This window comes from Zootermopsis nevadensis, unplaced genomic scaffold, assembly GCF_977971745.1.
Source record: "Zootermopsis nevadensis isolate Lab colony 2312 unplaced genomic scaffold, Znev_1.0 Znev_ptg000024l, whole genome shotgun sequence".
Taxonomy (NCBI): Eukaryota; Metazoa; Arthropoda; class Insecta; order Blattodea; family Termopsidae; genus Zootermopsis; species Zootermopsis nevadensis.
This window is the reverse complement of record NW_028259156.1, coordinates 17,674,817-17,690,559: the sequence shown is the minus strand read 5'-3', so window position 1 is coordinate 17,690,559 and position 15,743 is coordinate 17,674,817. Positions and strand designations below refer to the sequence as shown.

Below are 15,743 nucleotides of genomic sequence, written 5' to 3'. Positions count from 1 at the left end.
CTGACTTTGTTGCCAGAGGTACTGGGGAGAGCATTGAAGTGTGCTTCATATTTTAGAATGCAGTACAGAACATAATTCCTGTTACCTTGTACGAAATGAGCTGTGGACTTTCTCTGATTGTTGACAGTGTTCAAACCAGATGAGCTGCGGCAAGCTTTGATGCCAACGCTAGAAAAATTATATCGTCAGGATCCAGAGTCTCTTCCTTTTCGACAGCCTGTTGATCCACAGGCACTTGGTATTCCAGATTATTTTGACATTGTGAAAAAAGCAATGGATCTTTCAACTGTGAAGCGGAAACTGGATACAGGCCAGTATTCAGATCCGTGGGAGTATGTTGATGATGTTTGGCTTATGTTCGATAATGCTTGGCTGTACAACCGCAAAACCTCACGAGTGTATAGATACTGTACCAAGGTAAGTTAAGCAGGTGTTTTATTATAAGATATTATGAAAGTTGCCTTTGTGCTTTTTATTTATCCATATAAAATTCCAGCTTTGTATTCTTCAGTAACTAGTAACATATGTCACCTTCCCTTACAGATGATGTTTGAAATATTTAAATGAATTTATCAGTGTTAACCTGTAGGAATAGAAAATATATACACAGTCTGTGGTGTTTCTATACAATTACCTACAGTTCTTGATTTCATGTCTGCATTTTTAGGATAATATTTGTTGAGGTATGGTTATACTGCGTGAAGGCATCAAACCCATTGAATGTGCTTTCAGGAGAGGGAAGTACCTAAATTCACTGTGTGATTCAACAAAGAAATGACCTATTCCTCAGCAGGTAATTGTCTGTAAACAGTGGTGACAGTGAATTTAAAATTACAAAAAATGTGGCAAGTGCATTTTCAGTGGGAATGAAATTGTATATGATTATTTTAATTTTAACCTTTTAGTTAAATATGATGTTATATTTTTATCTTGGAAAATTATTTATTCAACCAATATGCACAGTTCATAACACTTTTGTGTGTTCAAATTTATATAACATGTTTATTTCGGTCTCATATTTCCTGGAGGCATTACAAATATTTTATTCACTACTGTTTTCAGATTTACATTTTAATTGCATCCAGTTTCTATTTGAACATACAATGAGTGACATTATCATGGATTTTGATTTTGTAGGTATTAAACGTTGTATTTCTTCACGTGTCTGCCCTTAAAAGCTACATCACCTTGAATACTTATAAACTGTTCAGTAAAAGCTTTTCGTATGAAATAACATCCTGTACAAAAAGTGAAAAATTATAGTTTCACAAGCACATCATTTTTCTTTAATCTAATGGGCTTTTGTATGGGAAATGCATCAATAGTAAATTTGGTGATATTTTGACTTCATGTCTGTCTTCTTAAATATATTGTTGTTGTTGTTGTTGTTCCTTGGCTCTACAGTACGTTTGTTGGTTTTCCGCCGCTTCCTATTCGGAGGTTTCCTAGTCTTTGAAGTGTGTGTTTGTGAGTAGTGCGTGACCAGCCCACTGACTCTGCACATTTTCTACTCAATCCTGATTTAACTGCCAGAGCCATCTAGCAGTGAATCAGGAGAGACTTGGGTGAGAAATGGCCGCTGAATTTTGCTTATGAAACATCTTGTTATCATGCTCTTAAGGTTCCTTTACATGCCGTAGATCTACGACATGGGACCGCCAGCTTTACTTCCTCTCCGAAGGAAGTTGTGATACCAATTTTTATCACCCTTAAAAATCCATTGACCTCTGTCAGGTTTGAACCCGCGATCCTTGGGTTTAGTGGTTACACGCTAACCACTAGTCCACCGAGACCGACTTCTTAAATATATACTACATGCAAAATATTTCCAGGCAGAAGTTATATGTCTTGACAGACATTTTGTAATTTTTTATATGGCAGGCTACTTTTGAGGAATCCTTGATCAAATCAATTTTGAATATAAATGATACTACGCAATGTAATATTGATTGCAACTTTTCCCTTATATCTCGCAAACACAGGTTCTTCTTGGTGTATGGAACTTATTCTATCTACAGGTTTTATGATGGAATTTGTGTACAGCCAAATGGGTCACTACATGTTGCAATTAGTAGTGTTCTGTTTATTATCACATTCATTACATATAATGCACTCTATATGACTTATTTTATTCTGCACTGGTATAATTTCTCCAAGGCAGCAGTGGACAGCAGCAGAGTTAGTACTGTAGATCTTCTGTAAAGAATGGTGCCTGTACTAATACATACACCACTCTTGAGAGTATGATCCTGAATGTCTGCAATGTTTTCTTTAAATATTTTGTCTTGACTGCGTCTTGGGTGGCCACATTTCTTTCTGTTAGGTGCTACCATGTAAGCTCTAGTCTGTAGGTCACCAATGGCATTATCTTCATCTTGAAAAGTGCTCTTACTCTGTAGTGACAGGAAGCTTCAACAGTTTTATGTCTTGCAATACCCCCATTTCTGTCGTAGAACAAAATTATAATGGTCTGAATGTTTCTACACCATGGAGTTCCTCATATCGTTTACATTGTAGAACTACACAGAATCTTTCTCTGTTATATGCTTGCATTCGTTTATGTGTGATGGTTTGGTCTTGTTGCAGTTGGTATACAAAGTACAGAATGGCAGAAAATGATTTGAGAACCTTGTAAAAATAAATATCAAGATGTGTTCAGAAATGTTTTTGCAGGAGGTTGGTTAGCAAAGTGAGTTGGGAGTAGGTTCATTCTAATAAATTGAGTTGGGGCATATTGTTTGTTTATAAAATACTATTTTGTAGTTGCCATACTGTCATAGGCAGGAAAATACAGTGTTGTTTGTGTTGCTATTTTGTAATGTGTTACCATTTTCTTTACATGGATAGCTGTCAGAAGTCTTTGAGCAGGAGATTGACCCAGTGATGCAGTCATTAGGCTATTGTTGTGGCCGCAAGTACACATTCAATCCTCAGGTGTTGTGTTGCTATGGGAAACAGTTGTGCACCATTCCACGAGATGCCAAGTACTACAGTTTCCAGAACAGGTTAGTCTTGTTTCTAGGTTAGGCATGGACTTAGGTTTAGTTGTCTTCTTTTACTTGTTATGACACACACACACATTATAAAACATCAAAATCTTTGTAAATCACTACATTCATGTGATTGTTAAAACATTAATCTTTTATTGTACATGAATAGGGGATTTAAATCCCTGTATTATGGGGCTGCTGCCCAGACTTTAAGTTCAGCATGGCCAATTTAGTCATGCATTTGATATACAGGCAACTCTCAGTTTACGAACGTTCGATTTACAAACATTCGCTATAACGAACGTCACAATTCATTAAAAATTTCTTAAAGGCGCCTATAAATAGAGTTCCATATAAAATGAAATGCCAAACATGTAGTGAACATAATTGTAAGATTTAAATAAATAAACTTTAAAAAATGTATTTATTACAATAATTATCAGAAAATTATTGTATGATAATTATACTAAACTGTTCTTGGTTAATAAAACTAATCTAGCCAGTAAAAAAGTTTTGGTTTGCATGCTACGTAGAATGTTTTCTCGCATAACGCATACATACATTATAATAAAACGTATTGTATAGACCATTCGATGTTTAGTACATGGTTTTAATGCTTTAAAATGGCTGCTAACATATACGATACTTATCGTAAAACCTCAGGAATGCAAAATACACATAGCGAACAAAAATGTATAACAAACGTCTTGGAACAAAACTTGTTCGTAAACCGAGACTTGCCTGTATTGCAATGGATGATAAAAGTTAATATAGGCAGTAATTTGAATTTGAATGTCAACATGATATGTTAATTGCTTTAAATTTGTTATAAATATAATTATGTCATTCCTTAGAAGTTTGCAGGACTGCTTTTATTTACATAGTTTAAATTACTGATGTTTCTGAACCTGCTTTATAACCCAGCATAACACTTTATTTTTCCATGCATAAACTTTGCATTCCTTATACATTATCATGTTTAACCACTTGTGTCTGGAAAATAAGATTCCTAGTTTTGTTATCAGAATAATAGCCTTATATTTTTTGACTGGTGGAAACACTGGGCAGTTTTCCTGTCCTTTCACACATGCATGTTAGGACTTTCTCTTTTCCAGCAGTCTGGTAGTTTTAACTGCTTGTACACCTGCTAGCCAATTCCTGTGTAATAGCAGATGTTACACTGATCTAATATAGGGTCAGTAAAGTAGTCAGAACTGCAGCAGTTGATAGTCTCTCTTCAAATTATTTCTATAAGTCAAAAAGAATTTTTGGGGGACAGGGGGAGATAAGTGATAAAGACATGAAAGTATTGTGCCTAATTGGGTGGAGAATTCCAAACTTCTGATTACAAGATGCTACTACTGCTTGAATCCAACATATGTTTAATGTCTGTTGTAATTCGCTGTACATCTCAGTCTTTAAATGAGTGTTTTATTGTAAATTGAGTTGCATGGTCACTAAAGATTCTCAGATATATATTTACCATGTTATTTATTGTATTAGTCTTCTAGATTAACTTTATCTTTACACCTAAAGTGACCAGAACTACCATTGTCTTTACCTTCATTTTCTGTTCTGTAAAATTGTTCCCTCCTACCAATTTTGTTTGCTGGCAGTAGGAGAATTGCTTGAAAAAGTTTTGAGCAGTAAAGACAGCCTGTTTTTTGTGAATTTGTCATGTATGTGACTATTTACACACTGTCCTTTGGTATGTGTTTTGAAAAGTACACAGTTCATGTACATATGTTTTTTCATTCTTTAAATGAAAATATGATGACTCATATAAATGCTTTTCTGTGTATTTTGTCAGTGTGCTAAAATTTTGTTTTCCAATTTGCTTTTGATAAATTGAGCTGGAGTACTGACTATTTAATTGGCTGCTGTTCTGTTAACCCTTTTCATGCTGAATTTTATTTAGCAGAAATGTCTGTGTATGTAATCACAATATCTAAAATGTAATTGTTGATAAAAGACCATGGAGGTTGGTTTGAAACAAGACGGTAGGTGACACTTATCATGTAGATAAATTACAGTGTTACAAGGATGCCTTCTTTCAATATTATGCAGAGTAATTTTAAAATTATTGTGCAGTCTATTTATGATTGTGTCAGTCATAATTTCTATTATTTCTATCATTGTTTATTTGTGTTAGTTTTCCTCCTTGCTGGCCATTCTTTTCAGCACTGTGGCTTTGCTTCTTAGTTGGGGAGGGGGGGGGGGTGAAGCAAAGTATACCAAATAGCCAAGTTTGGTAGGCGCTGATTGGTCCAGTTGTTACTTGTGCCAGTCGGTGCAGTGTCGCATGTTACCTGCCAACTTGTGTGATTTTAATGTAACAGCTTAGTTGTCATGTATGAACAAAAGGCAGACCTATTTGTAAATTAAAGTCTTATTTGTAGCATAGGAAGGGTTGATGGAAAGTTGTATGACCTGGAGCTTTCAGAGCATCTAAGTATAATAAATTCTTCTCAGGCTGTCAAGCCACGTCTGGTGATTGAAAAGCAAAAAATGAACTTTTCAAGAACCATCTTTGCCCTCGTCCCCAGTGTACCAAAATGACACTGAGGATGAGGATGAAGACGTTTCTTGAAACATTGGTTTTTCCGCCTTTCAACCACCAGACACAGATGGTAGCCCAAAAAGAATTTATTATATGATGGAAAGTTGTTTCAAAAGAGACTGTTAGCAGCACTGATACATGTTTTAACTATGATAACCACCTGGTACTAATTTATTCCTGTAAACAAATTGTTCATGTTTGCTTGCTTGCTTGATTTACATTGCTTTTGTAATTTCTTTCCATCCCTCTCACCTTTTCATTTTTCTGTCTCTTGTTTTTGTTTTTACACATTTTCTGCTGCACTCGTTTCCTCCCCTGTGCTTGCCTGGTGCACTGGTTGTGTTTTGTGATTGTGGCTGCCCCTCAAACCTTGGCTTCCTGGTGATTTGGGGATTGGAAATGCCGATAATTGCAGCCTAAAGATACTGGGCCTTCTCTCCGACAGATATACCTTCTGTCAGAAATGCTTCAATGACATCCCAGGGGACACGGTCACACTTGGGGATGATCCCACACAGCCACAGACGTAAGTATCTTTATTAAGAAATACTGGCAGTATTGTTGGTATTGTGTGCTGCCCAGCAGAAAAGGTTTTGTATGTGAATGGAAAGCGGTGACTTTATAGGGATGCCAGGTCAGAATCTACTTCCATTTGATTCAGTTTCCTTGGACACACATTATGTTCCCATTGGTTCACAATACAAAAGCAGCCAGTTTTGTATTAAAATAAGTGATCAGAAAGAGTGGCAAAGAAGTTAAGGAGTGTGTGTCTCTTTTTGTTAGCATTTGCTTAAGAGTTTGCTTGCATCCATCAAAAGTAAGTTGTACCCCAATGGAGTACACAGATTTTGGAAATATTTTCTTGTTTTGTTTTGCATGCTTTAGGAGCCAGGACATTCATTTTTTGCTGACACAAGTCTATAATTTAAAAGTAATTACTCTACAGATAAAGAACATGAGATGTGCTAGAGTAATGTGGCATAAAATCCTAATTAACATGTTCTGTTATATATAAGTGGATAAGAAAATGGATCTAAGGGAAAATTTATGAGATAGGAGGTGGATGGAACATACCCTTTGTTAGTTAAATCTACCTTCAGCCATGTATTTTGAAGATATTTTGAAATTCAGCTATCCATGCCTGCCTAAATCTCACACATTACATCTTCCCTTGAGATTTCCAGACAAAAATTTAAAATTAATTTTTTATTTTCAATATAAGTCCTGCCCTTTTCACCCTCCTTGATTTTTTATCTCTGCTGGTCAATTTGTGTTAATGTATGTTCTGGATTCAATCATACAGAGCAATAAAGAAGGACCAGTTTAAGGAGATGAAAAATGATCATCTTGAATTGGAACCATTTGTGGAGTGTCAAGATTGTGGAAGGAAACTTCATCAGATATGTGTTCTTCACATGGAATCTATCTGGCCTCAGGGGTGAGTAAAGAAACCAAGATGGGTGAAGTCATTATATTATTCCTTGTATTTTTCTGAAAAATAGTTATTCTTTAATTTTTTAATTGGTTGTAATTGTTTCGTCACAGATTTGTGTGTGATAACTGCTTAAAGAAGAGAGGTGCGAAGAGAAAAGAGAACAAATTCAATGCAAAACGGTTGCCTATAACAAAACTTGGGACATACATTGAAACACGAGTCAATAATTTTCTCAAGAAAAAAGAGGCAGGTGCTGGTGAGGTGGCAATTCGAGTTGTTGCCAGCTCTGACAAGATTGTTGAGGTGAAGCCTGGTATGAGAAACAGGTAGGAGAGTATGGGGCTTGGAAACATTTCTAAACCAGTATGTTAATTGGAATTGAAGTGCAGGAAAGAATTCCCCCACTCCCTTTTTTCTTTATTTCAGCATGTTCTCATGTGAATTTCAATGTTATAACAGTCTTGGGTATTTTCAATAAAGTTTACTGTACCAGCAAATTAATATGTTTTAAATGAATTTATCAGCATATTACTTCCTTTTAAAATTGTTTGAAAATAAACCTAATAGCTGCCAACAACATTTTTCATTATGCTAGAATATTAGTTTAAATGGATCTCAAAAACAACCCAGGTGGAAGTTTTCCATGTGCCTTTAAATTAATAATTTGACATGCGATTTTGATGGCCAATATATCCTTATTTGGATACAGATTGCATGTACTTTTATCAGAAATTTAGAGATAGTACATGTGTACTCTGTCATCTTTTATGATAATTCATGTTGGGCTGTACTCTATAATATACATATACAGTGTCTGTGGGACTGTAAAATTGTGTTGTTAAATTGTTTCATGTTCTTTTGCTAGGTTTGTGGAGCCTGGTGATCTGCCAGAGCAGTTTCCGTATCGAGCAAAGGCACTCTTCGCATTTGAGGAGGTTGATGGCACAGATGTGTGTTTTTTTGGCATGCATGTTCAAGAATATGGGTCAGAGTGTCCTTGTCCAAACACTCGCCGCGTGTATATAGCCTATCTGGACTCGGTGCACTTCTTCCGCCCTCGACAGTTTCGTACTGCTGTCTACCATGAGATTCTTCTGGGTTATCTTGACTATGTTAAACAGCTAGGGTAAGTGTCATTCATTTTGGTTCCCTTTCTACTTTGGCTTATTTGAAAGTCTTGATTCAGGTGTAAATAGTGAAGTTCCGAATAATTGAGACACATTATTATTGTTGTTGTTTCTATACAGAATTTATATTTTTATCAGAATATGGTCCACCAACATGCTCATGTGAACAAAATAATTAACCTGCAGATTTCTCGTAAAGCAGATAAGATGAGTGAGCTACTGTGAGCTTGTCAAGACCTTGGCACCATGAAATTAATTTTCTTTTACGTGTATTCACCCTGTGTGTAATAAATTGATGACAGTAGAATTATAGTCAGTTTTATTGACAAAGAACTAGGTAGTCACATATTGGTAAGTAAATGTAATAATGTCTAATGCTTTTAGGGCAAATATAGGATGTGGTGATAAAGTTGTATGCATTCTAGATCTCAGTACAAGATGAAGGTGATTAGTCAGCTTCATGTTCCAATTATGTAAGCTGTGGGAAGGTCCTCCTCTATTGCCCATTACATAGAGGAATGAGTAAGCCACAAGAATGATGACAAAGAGACAATTTTTCACTCTTACTAGAAATTAACCCCCATTCATATTGTACTGCATTGTGAATTGATTTGGGGATTTGTTTCAAAAACTTTTTTTTTAGTCTTTCTCATTCAACCAAGCTTTCTGCCTTGTTCACCTAATTTGCCTGCACTATTAATAGGTTAATGTACGAGGTCTGTTCAAAAAGTATCGGACCTTTGGCCGGGAAAAATACAATTACTCACCTGGAGGTCTGAAACACTAATCCCCTTCAAAGTACTCTCCTTGGGACTGCACACACTTCTCCCAGCAGTCCTGCCATTGTTGGAAGCATTTCTGAAAGGCCTCGTTGGGAATGGAGTACAGCTGGGCCGTCGCGTTCCGCATAATGTCTTCTCGTGACTCAAATCGGGTCCCTTTCAGCGGCGTTTTCAGCTTGGGGAACAGCCAAAAATCACAAGGAGCCATGTCGGGAGAGTAGGGAGCCTGACGAACCAGAGGAATGTTGTGTTTGGCCAAGAAAGCCTGAATCAGATGCGAAGAATGGGTGGGTGCGTTGTCGTGATGGAGCTGCCCACAGGTCCAGTTGTTTGCGCCTCACAGCATCACGAAGGCGACAGATGACCTCCAGGTAGTACTCTTTGGTAATGTTTTGGCCTTGTGGTGCATACTCGTGATGCACCAGTCCACAGGAGACAAAGAAAACGGTGAACATGACTTTGACGTTGCTGCACACCAGCCATGCTTTTTTTGGCCTCGGGGATGATGAATGTCTCCACTGTGACGACTGCACCTTGGTTTCCGGGTCGTACCTGTAAACCCATGACTCATCACCGGTGATCACGGTGTTTAGAAACTCGGGGTCGCCGTTTGCGCAGTCCAGCATGTCCTGCGAGACTTCCAGATGGAGTTGCTTCTGCTCCATCGTTAGCAGCTTCGGCACGAATTTTGCGGACACTCTCCACATGTCCAAATCCTCGCTCAAAATGGAATGTACCGAACCAATGCTTATCCCCACCTTGTCCGCAAGTTCTCGGACGGTGACACGACGGTCCTGCATGACCAAAGTCTGCACTTGGTCAATGACCTCATCATTTCAGCTTGTTGAGGGCCTACCAGAACGTGGTTCGCTCTCCACCAACGTGCGGCCATCTTTGAAGCGGTTATACCTCTCCTTAATTCGTGTGATGCTCATGGCATCGTCGCCGAAAGCCTGCTGAATCTTCTGAATGGTTTTCACCACTTGGGTATCGCCAAGCTTTTGGCAAAATTTGATGCAATACCGCTGCTGAAGTCATTCCATCATTTCGCGGTAAATGAAAATCCGACGGGCGTTCACTACACTCACTCACAGGCTGACTGCCAGCGACTGACGCTCTCTGCGGGCGGGGAAGAAAAATTAAGGTCCGATACATTTTCAACAGACCTGTATGTATGATTGTTTGTTCTCTTAACTGCAGGTATACGATGGCACACATCTGGGCGTGTCCCCCCTCAGAAGGAGATGACTATATCTTCCACTGTCACCCTGCCGAGCAGAAGATTCCTAAGCCTAAACGGTTACAGGAATGGTACAAAAAGATGCTGGACAAAGGCATCATTGAGAGGATAGTTCTTGACTATAAGGTATGAAATCACAAGATCTTTTTACAGTTATATTGCTGGCACATTTGTTCAGTTTTTTGTATTTTTGTGTTGTGTTAAGGTTATACTGGACGGGCACAAGTCAAAATTAAATTCATCCGACTAGATATGGAGATGGAGCATATAGACAAACGTGAACTTTCCATTAATTCCTTCATTTTGTACACTTTAGGCAAAGATGCCATAAACATCAAAATTTGTGTTGCATTCTTAAAAAAAGTAAATTATTATACAACTCTGAATTACATATTTTTATAAGCATGTAAATTGGTGTATTTTAATGAAATACAACATTGAAGTGATCGTGTATTGGTTGTCAGGATATCCTCAAACAAGCAGTGGAGGATAAGCTAAGCTCTGCAGCAGAACTTCCATATTTTGAAGGAGACTTTTGGCCCAATGTTCTTGAAGAAAGCATCAAGGAATTGGACCAGGAGGAAGAAGAAAAGAGGAAACAGGCAGAGGCAGCTGAGGCAGCAGCTGCTGCAGCCAATGTGAGTTCAGCATCTTTTCACTATCCTCTTGGTATCACTAGTTGTTGTAGTTATGTTAGGTCAGGTTATTTATATAGGAGGTATTTGGAGGAAGGAAAGTGTGCATTATATTTGGCAATATGGTAGTCCTTTGTGTGAAGGCAAGTAAAAGTGACTGGTTGTATAATTAGGAGACCTGTTAGTATTAGTTATTAACTAGGCATAAGTGTGAGTGACGTGCAGAACATTGCATATACTTGTAGAATAGTGCAGAATATTGTATGTTATATATCAGAGGAACACCATTGTAAGGATGTGTTTAAATTATTAAAGTAGGAGATGGTTATAAATTATACTGATAAATTTGTTAAATCCACCATTAGTAATTCTGTGAATTTTATTTTCAATAATAGACAAAACTCTGGCCACTTTCAATGGTGATCCCATTCTTCCCAGTTCCAGAAGGACACCTGTGAGAACAAACTGCTGAACATCCTAAATTTTGGGGAAAGAAGAGATATTTTCTCATAATGGACCATTATTATGGGATTCAAATCCCCTGACATTTGAGGGACGTTCAGTTTTAGTGAGCTGGCCATTCAAATTTGTGCAGTGTTGCTCAGTTAAGAGATGTCTGGCTGGCCACTGTGAATTGCAGATGTAAATATCACATATGCTCAGACAGAACATCAGTGATTCAAATAAAACATTGGTGTCAGGCAAATGCATAGAGGCTTTCTGAATTTGCAGGTGCAACTCCCTTGTTTCCTGGCCCAAGCAGTTTGTGTTTGCATCAGTTAGTTTCACTGTATTTAAATTCTTTTTTAAGATAATTATGTGTTTCATAACTTACCACATGATGTATCTACATTACAGATTAAAAGCAGTGTCATATTCCAGTAGTTTGAGAAATGCACGGTGGTATTTGTGTGAAGGTTTTAGTTTATTTAATTGAGGCATCTTTCATTAAGCCAGGTGGAAGCACTGGTGGTGCTGATGGTGACATGTACAGTGTTATCTGTAGCCAGGCTGATAAAATGGTATTCATTGTATATAATTTCTTTAAAAAAATATGTCTGAATAACAAACAAAAGTGTCAAGACCTAACAGCTGAAGCTTGTGGAGTGAGTACGAGTGCTTCTTGAACATGCAGGGAGGCAAAGATGTTGAACAGTCCTGTTGTTTTCATGGCACTGAGAAAGATCATCGCATTTCAAAGAGAGCAACCAGTCTAGATTATTTTGAGAAAGATGTATGTTGAACCATGTTTCAATTTTATGACAGGTGAATTTAAAAACTATGAAAGAAACAAGACTTTTTTAGTCAGAAAAAATTTAATATTAGGGCTTGGTTTCTTCTGCACTAAGAATACTGAAATGTTAGGCTTCAGGTATAGTAAAAGTATGTTTGATTAATCTGCTTTATGCTTGTTCATTATGTTTCTCTGTTAGGATGCAGACATGTGTGTGTGTCTCTGTCTCTCCAAATATTATCTTTGATTGCTGCTTTGAGCATGCATGTGCTGGCAACACTGTGTTAACTTATGTCATTGGCTGTCGCCAAACATCAGGAGATTTTAATTGTATATTAATTTTAAACTGATAAAATTGATTTTTTTCTCCCCAGATCTTCTCACTTCAAGAAGAAAGTGAATCAGGACCTGATGGTAAAAAGAAGGGCCAGAAAAAAGCAAAAAAGTCCAACAAGTCAAAAGCCAATCAGCGAAAAAATAGTAAAAAGTCCAACACCCCTCAGACAGGCAATGATCTCTCGGCAAAGATTTTTGCCACAATGGAGAAGCACAAAGAAGTATTTTTTGTAATAAGGCTACACTCGGCACAGTCGGCAGCCAGCTTAGCGGTGAGTACCATATTCTTGGGCACACAGAAATATTTTGATATTGATACCACTTAACAGTCCCAAAAATTTGTGAAAATATTTGACAGTGAAATTTATGCAATTAGACTTTTGAAATACTATTTTGATATTGATATGAAACCCTATGGATGTGTGAGTCTTGTATATCAGATTTTGCCAGATGTTTTCCCAGAAACTGTTCAGTTTAATTTTCCATCTTTTTGACTGTTTGTGAACATAGGATATCCCCCCCCCCAATCTGCCACATTGAAATAAAAAATGAAAATTTGAAAGAAAAGCTTGGTCTTCTATCTGAATTGTGTATGTGTACAGCATATGACCACAATAAGAAGGCCAATAGGTGCTTTCTAATTCAAATAACTTCGTACAAGAAGTTTCCATAATACGGCTTTTTTTCTTTTCTTTCTATATTACTATCAGAAGTTCTTATAGGCATAACATAAGTTGGGTTGCTTTGTCTCAAAAGTATTAACAATTTTGTTTTACTTGCAGATTTTCAAACTTACTATTAGGGACAATACACTTTTACTTTTAGATTTAAAAATGTATAAAAGAGAAAAGCATAATCTGATAGTATCTCATCTGAAGTAACACATGAAATTATGATCAAACATGAAAGACATTGAAGTTTGTGTATGTCACAGTTTTGTGGATTATGTTTTTCCCCCCAGCCAATTCAGGATCCAGATCCATTCATCAATTGTGATCTGATGGATGGACGTGATGCATTCTTAACCATGGCACGTGAACGTCACTATGAATTCTCGTCACTGAGAAGAGCCAAATTTTCGTCCATGTCAATGCTGTATGAACTCCATAACCAAGGGCAGGACAGGTTCGTCTACACCTGTAACAACTGTAAGGGTCATGTGGAGACACGGTACCACTGCACAGTCTGTGATGTAAGTATTTGTGTAAATTGTTTAAAACTTACACCAGTTTACCATTCATTACTAATCTATATGCACATATTTGTTTCATTGTTTAATTAATAATGACTGTTGTTTGAATATGTGAAAGTTTCATTTATGTTTTGAAAATGAGGAACAAAGATGAACACAGTGGACTGAGTTGAATGCACCAAGATGAATCTTTAAATTTTAAATACCCTTAAAGGTAATACTGCAATTTACTGGTATGTGAAGAAGTTGGCTCTGCAACAGGTTTGTCTAGGAGGAAGGAAGACAACATGAATGTTTTCACAGTCTTAGTAAATTGTTATTTATTAGTTATGATTCTCATATCATATGTATTGAATACTGTCACTGACTGGACTGTGCCCATACTTGTACAGTGGAATTGTTTTCAAGATTATCAGGAGACCAAGCAATTCAAACTTCTTTTGTGGAAAAATATCTTAATAGAACAGAAATTACCAAAATGGAAAAGGCCTTTATCAGAATTAAAGATGGATGGATAACTCCTTAGGTTTTGTTGTTTTTAAGGTGTGCCTGAGTGCCAGTCACTGGAAAGTCTAATAAATGGGTTACCAAGTTATCATCTGGAAGGGGAAGTTGCAAAAGATATTGTGTGAAATGTTCTATAAAATTAAAATGGGGTTCTTGTGTGGGAAATCTTTTTACGTGGGAAACGTTAAGCATTCATTAGCCATGTGGTAAACTTTTGGGGCCAGGTAATTTTGAATGTCGTACTCTTGGAAACCTTTTAAGTGTGTGTGTGTTGCCTAAAGCCCACACAGCATTGCAAGTTGGAAGAGAGAGGGTCCGGTTCTTGGCTCTGTGGTTAGTTATCCTAACAGGTGTTCATGGTTTACCTCAGTCCAAACACATGCTAGGATAGTACTTTCGTGAAGACCTCATTATCATTACTTCCCACATTTACAATGATTCCCCCATTTTGCACATTTTAACATCAGCAGATATTGGAGTGTCATGAAGTAAACTAGAAACAAATCATATAATTTGAAAGGAAATGTTGAATTTAAATTGTACAGTAGTTGAAGTCTGTAATAGTTTCCAATCTTCAGTAGTTCCTGCCACTCCCACCCCCCATCATCACCCCAACCCCTACAGAAACAGAAACAGAAAAGAAAGGATTGTAATCGTTTTCATACTACTTTGAATATGGAAGTATTTGACCAAGAGGTCTAATGTTTAAATATGTTCCAAAATGGATTATTGTTGTGTTTCCCTTAGCAGTTATTTTTATTCAGTTTTTCTTATCCTAGTTCTAAGTTGAAATGCATTTTAGAACTTGCAGGGTTAGAGATTTTCATCAGAGGTGTTCCAGTATATATGTATATCTCTGTTTTTTACAGGACTTTGATCTCTGTGTACAATGCTATGAAAAGGATGGTCATCCACATAAAATGGAGAAACTGGGACTGGATTTGGATGATGGTTCATCACCATCAGATCAGAAACAGGCTAATCCTCAGGTTTGTATCATTCAGTCTTTATGACAGCATTTTTAGGAGTGCTTTAAAGTATTATTATGATTGAAAATGTATTTATAGAAAGTAACCAGTTTATTCAATTCTAAAGGGTTCTGATGATGGTGGATTGCACTTAAAATTATTCACTATCTGGATTTTTTTCATCATCCAGTGATGGACCCAACTGAGTAGGTACCTCCCACCTGAAGACGGAAATAAAGCCAGTTTCCGAAACATGATTTGTCCTTTTAAAGAAGGACAATGGAAAAAGTCTAGTTAGTGAATAATTTTAAGTAATCAGTTTAGTTCACCACATTTGTAAGTTCTGATCACCACCACCACCACCAACTCTTTAACATTTACAATTTACATTTAATTGTGGTTTATACAGAAAAGTCACACTTGTCGCTGTTTAGTAGCATGTTCCATTAGTATGTTGGTGACTTCATGTTCCACTTCCGCTTTCCATCAGGTTTTCATCTCCCAAAATGATTATTTGTTACTTCTGTGGTGTTGGTTGGGATTCTGTTTTATTCAATCTTATATTCATTATAGTTGTGTTCTAGTTTTTGCCTTTGTTTCTTTCAAAGTGGTTTCCTGTTACTCTGTAAATAACTGTTGTGAGACATTATTTTATATATCTTTGTAGCATTTTACCTTAATTTTATAATTAATTTCTTCACTTAGTTGTGTAACACTTCATCTAAACTGCTTTTTTT

The 15,743-nt window shown here is 36.9% G+C and overlaps 1 protein-coding gene across 4 annotated transcripts in view; it reads left to right on the top strand.

Moving 5' to 3' along the window:
• Positions 1-15,743, top strand: part of nej (CREB binding protein nejire) — a 50,027-nt gene that overhangs the window by 26,288 nt on the left and 7,996 nt on the right. For 3 of the 4 annotated variants that reach the window (XM_022063455.2, XM_022063454.2, XM_022063452.2), the window contains 11 exons: positions 128-417; positions 2,848-3,005; positions 5,966-6,076; positions 6,854-6,988; positions 7,096-7,311; positions 7,851-8,111; positions 10,095-10,260; positions 10,599-10,772; positions 12,378-12,611; positions 13,301-13,531; positions 14,908-15,027. In XM_022063455.2, the coding sequence (XP_021919147.1) occupies positions 128-417; positions 2,848-3,005; positions 5,966-6,076; positions 6,854-6,988; positions 7,096-7,311; positions 7,851-8,111; positions 10,095-10,260; positions 10,599-10,772; positions 12,378-12,611; positions 13,301-13,531; positions 14,908-15,027 (2,096 nt within the window). The remainder of the gene's footprint in view (positions 1-127; positions 418-2,847; positions 3,006-5,965; positions 6,077-6,853; positions 6,989-7,095; positions 7,312-7,850; positions 8,112-10,094; positions 10,261-10,598; positions 10,773-12,377; positions 12,612-13,300; positions 13,532-14,907; positions 15,028-15,743) is intronic. The other variant, XM_022063453.2, reaches the window with a different exon arrangement.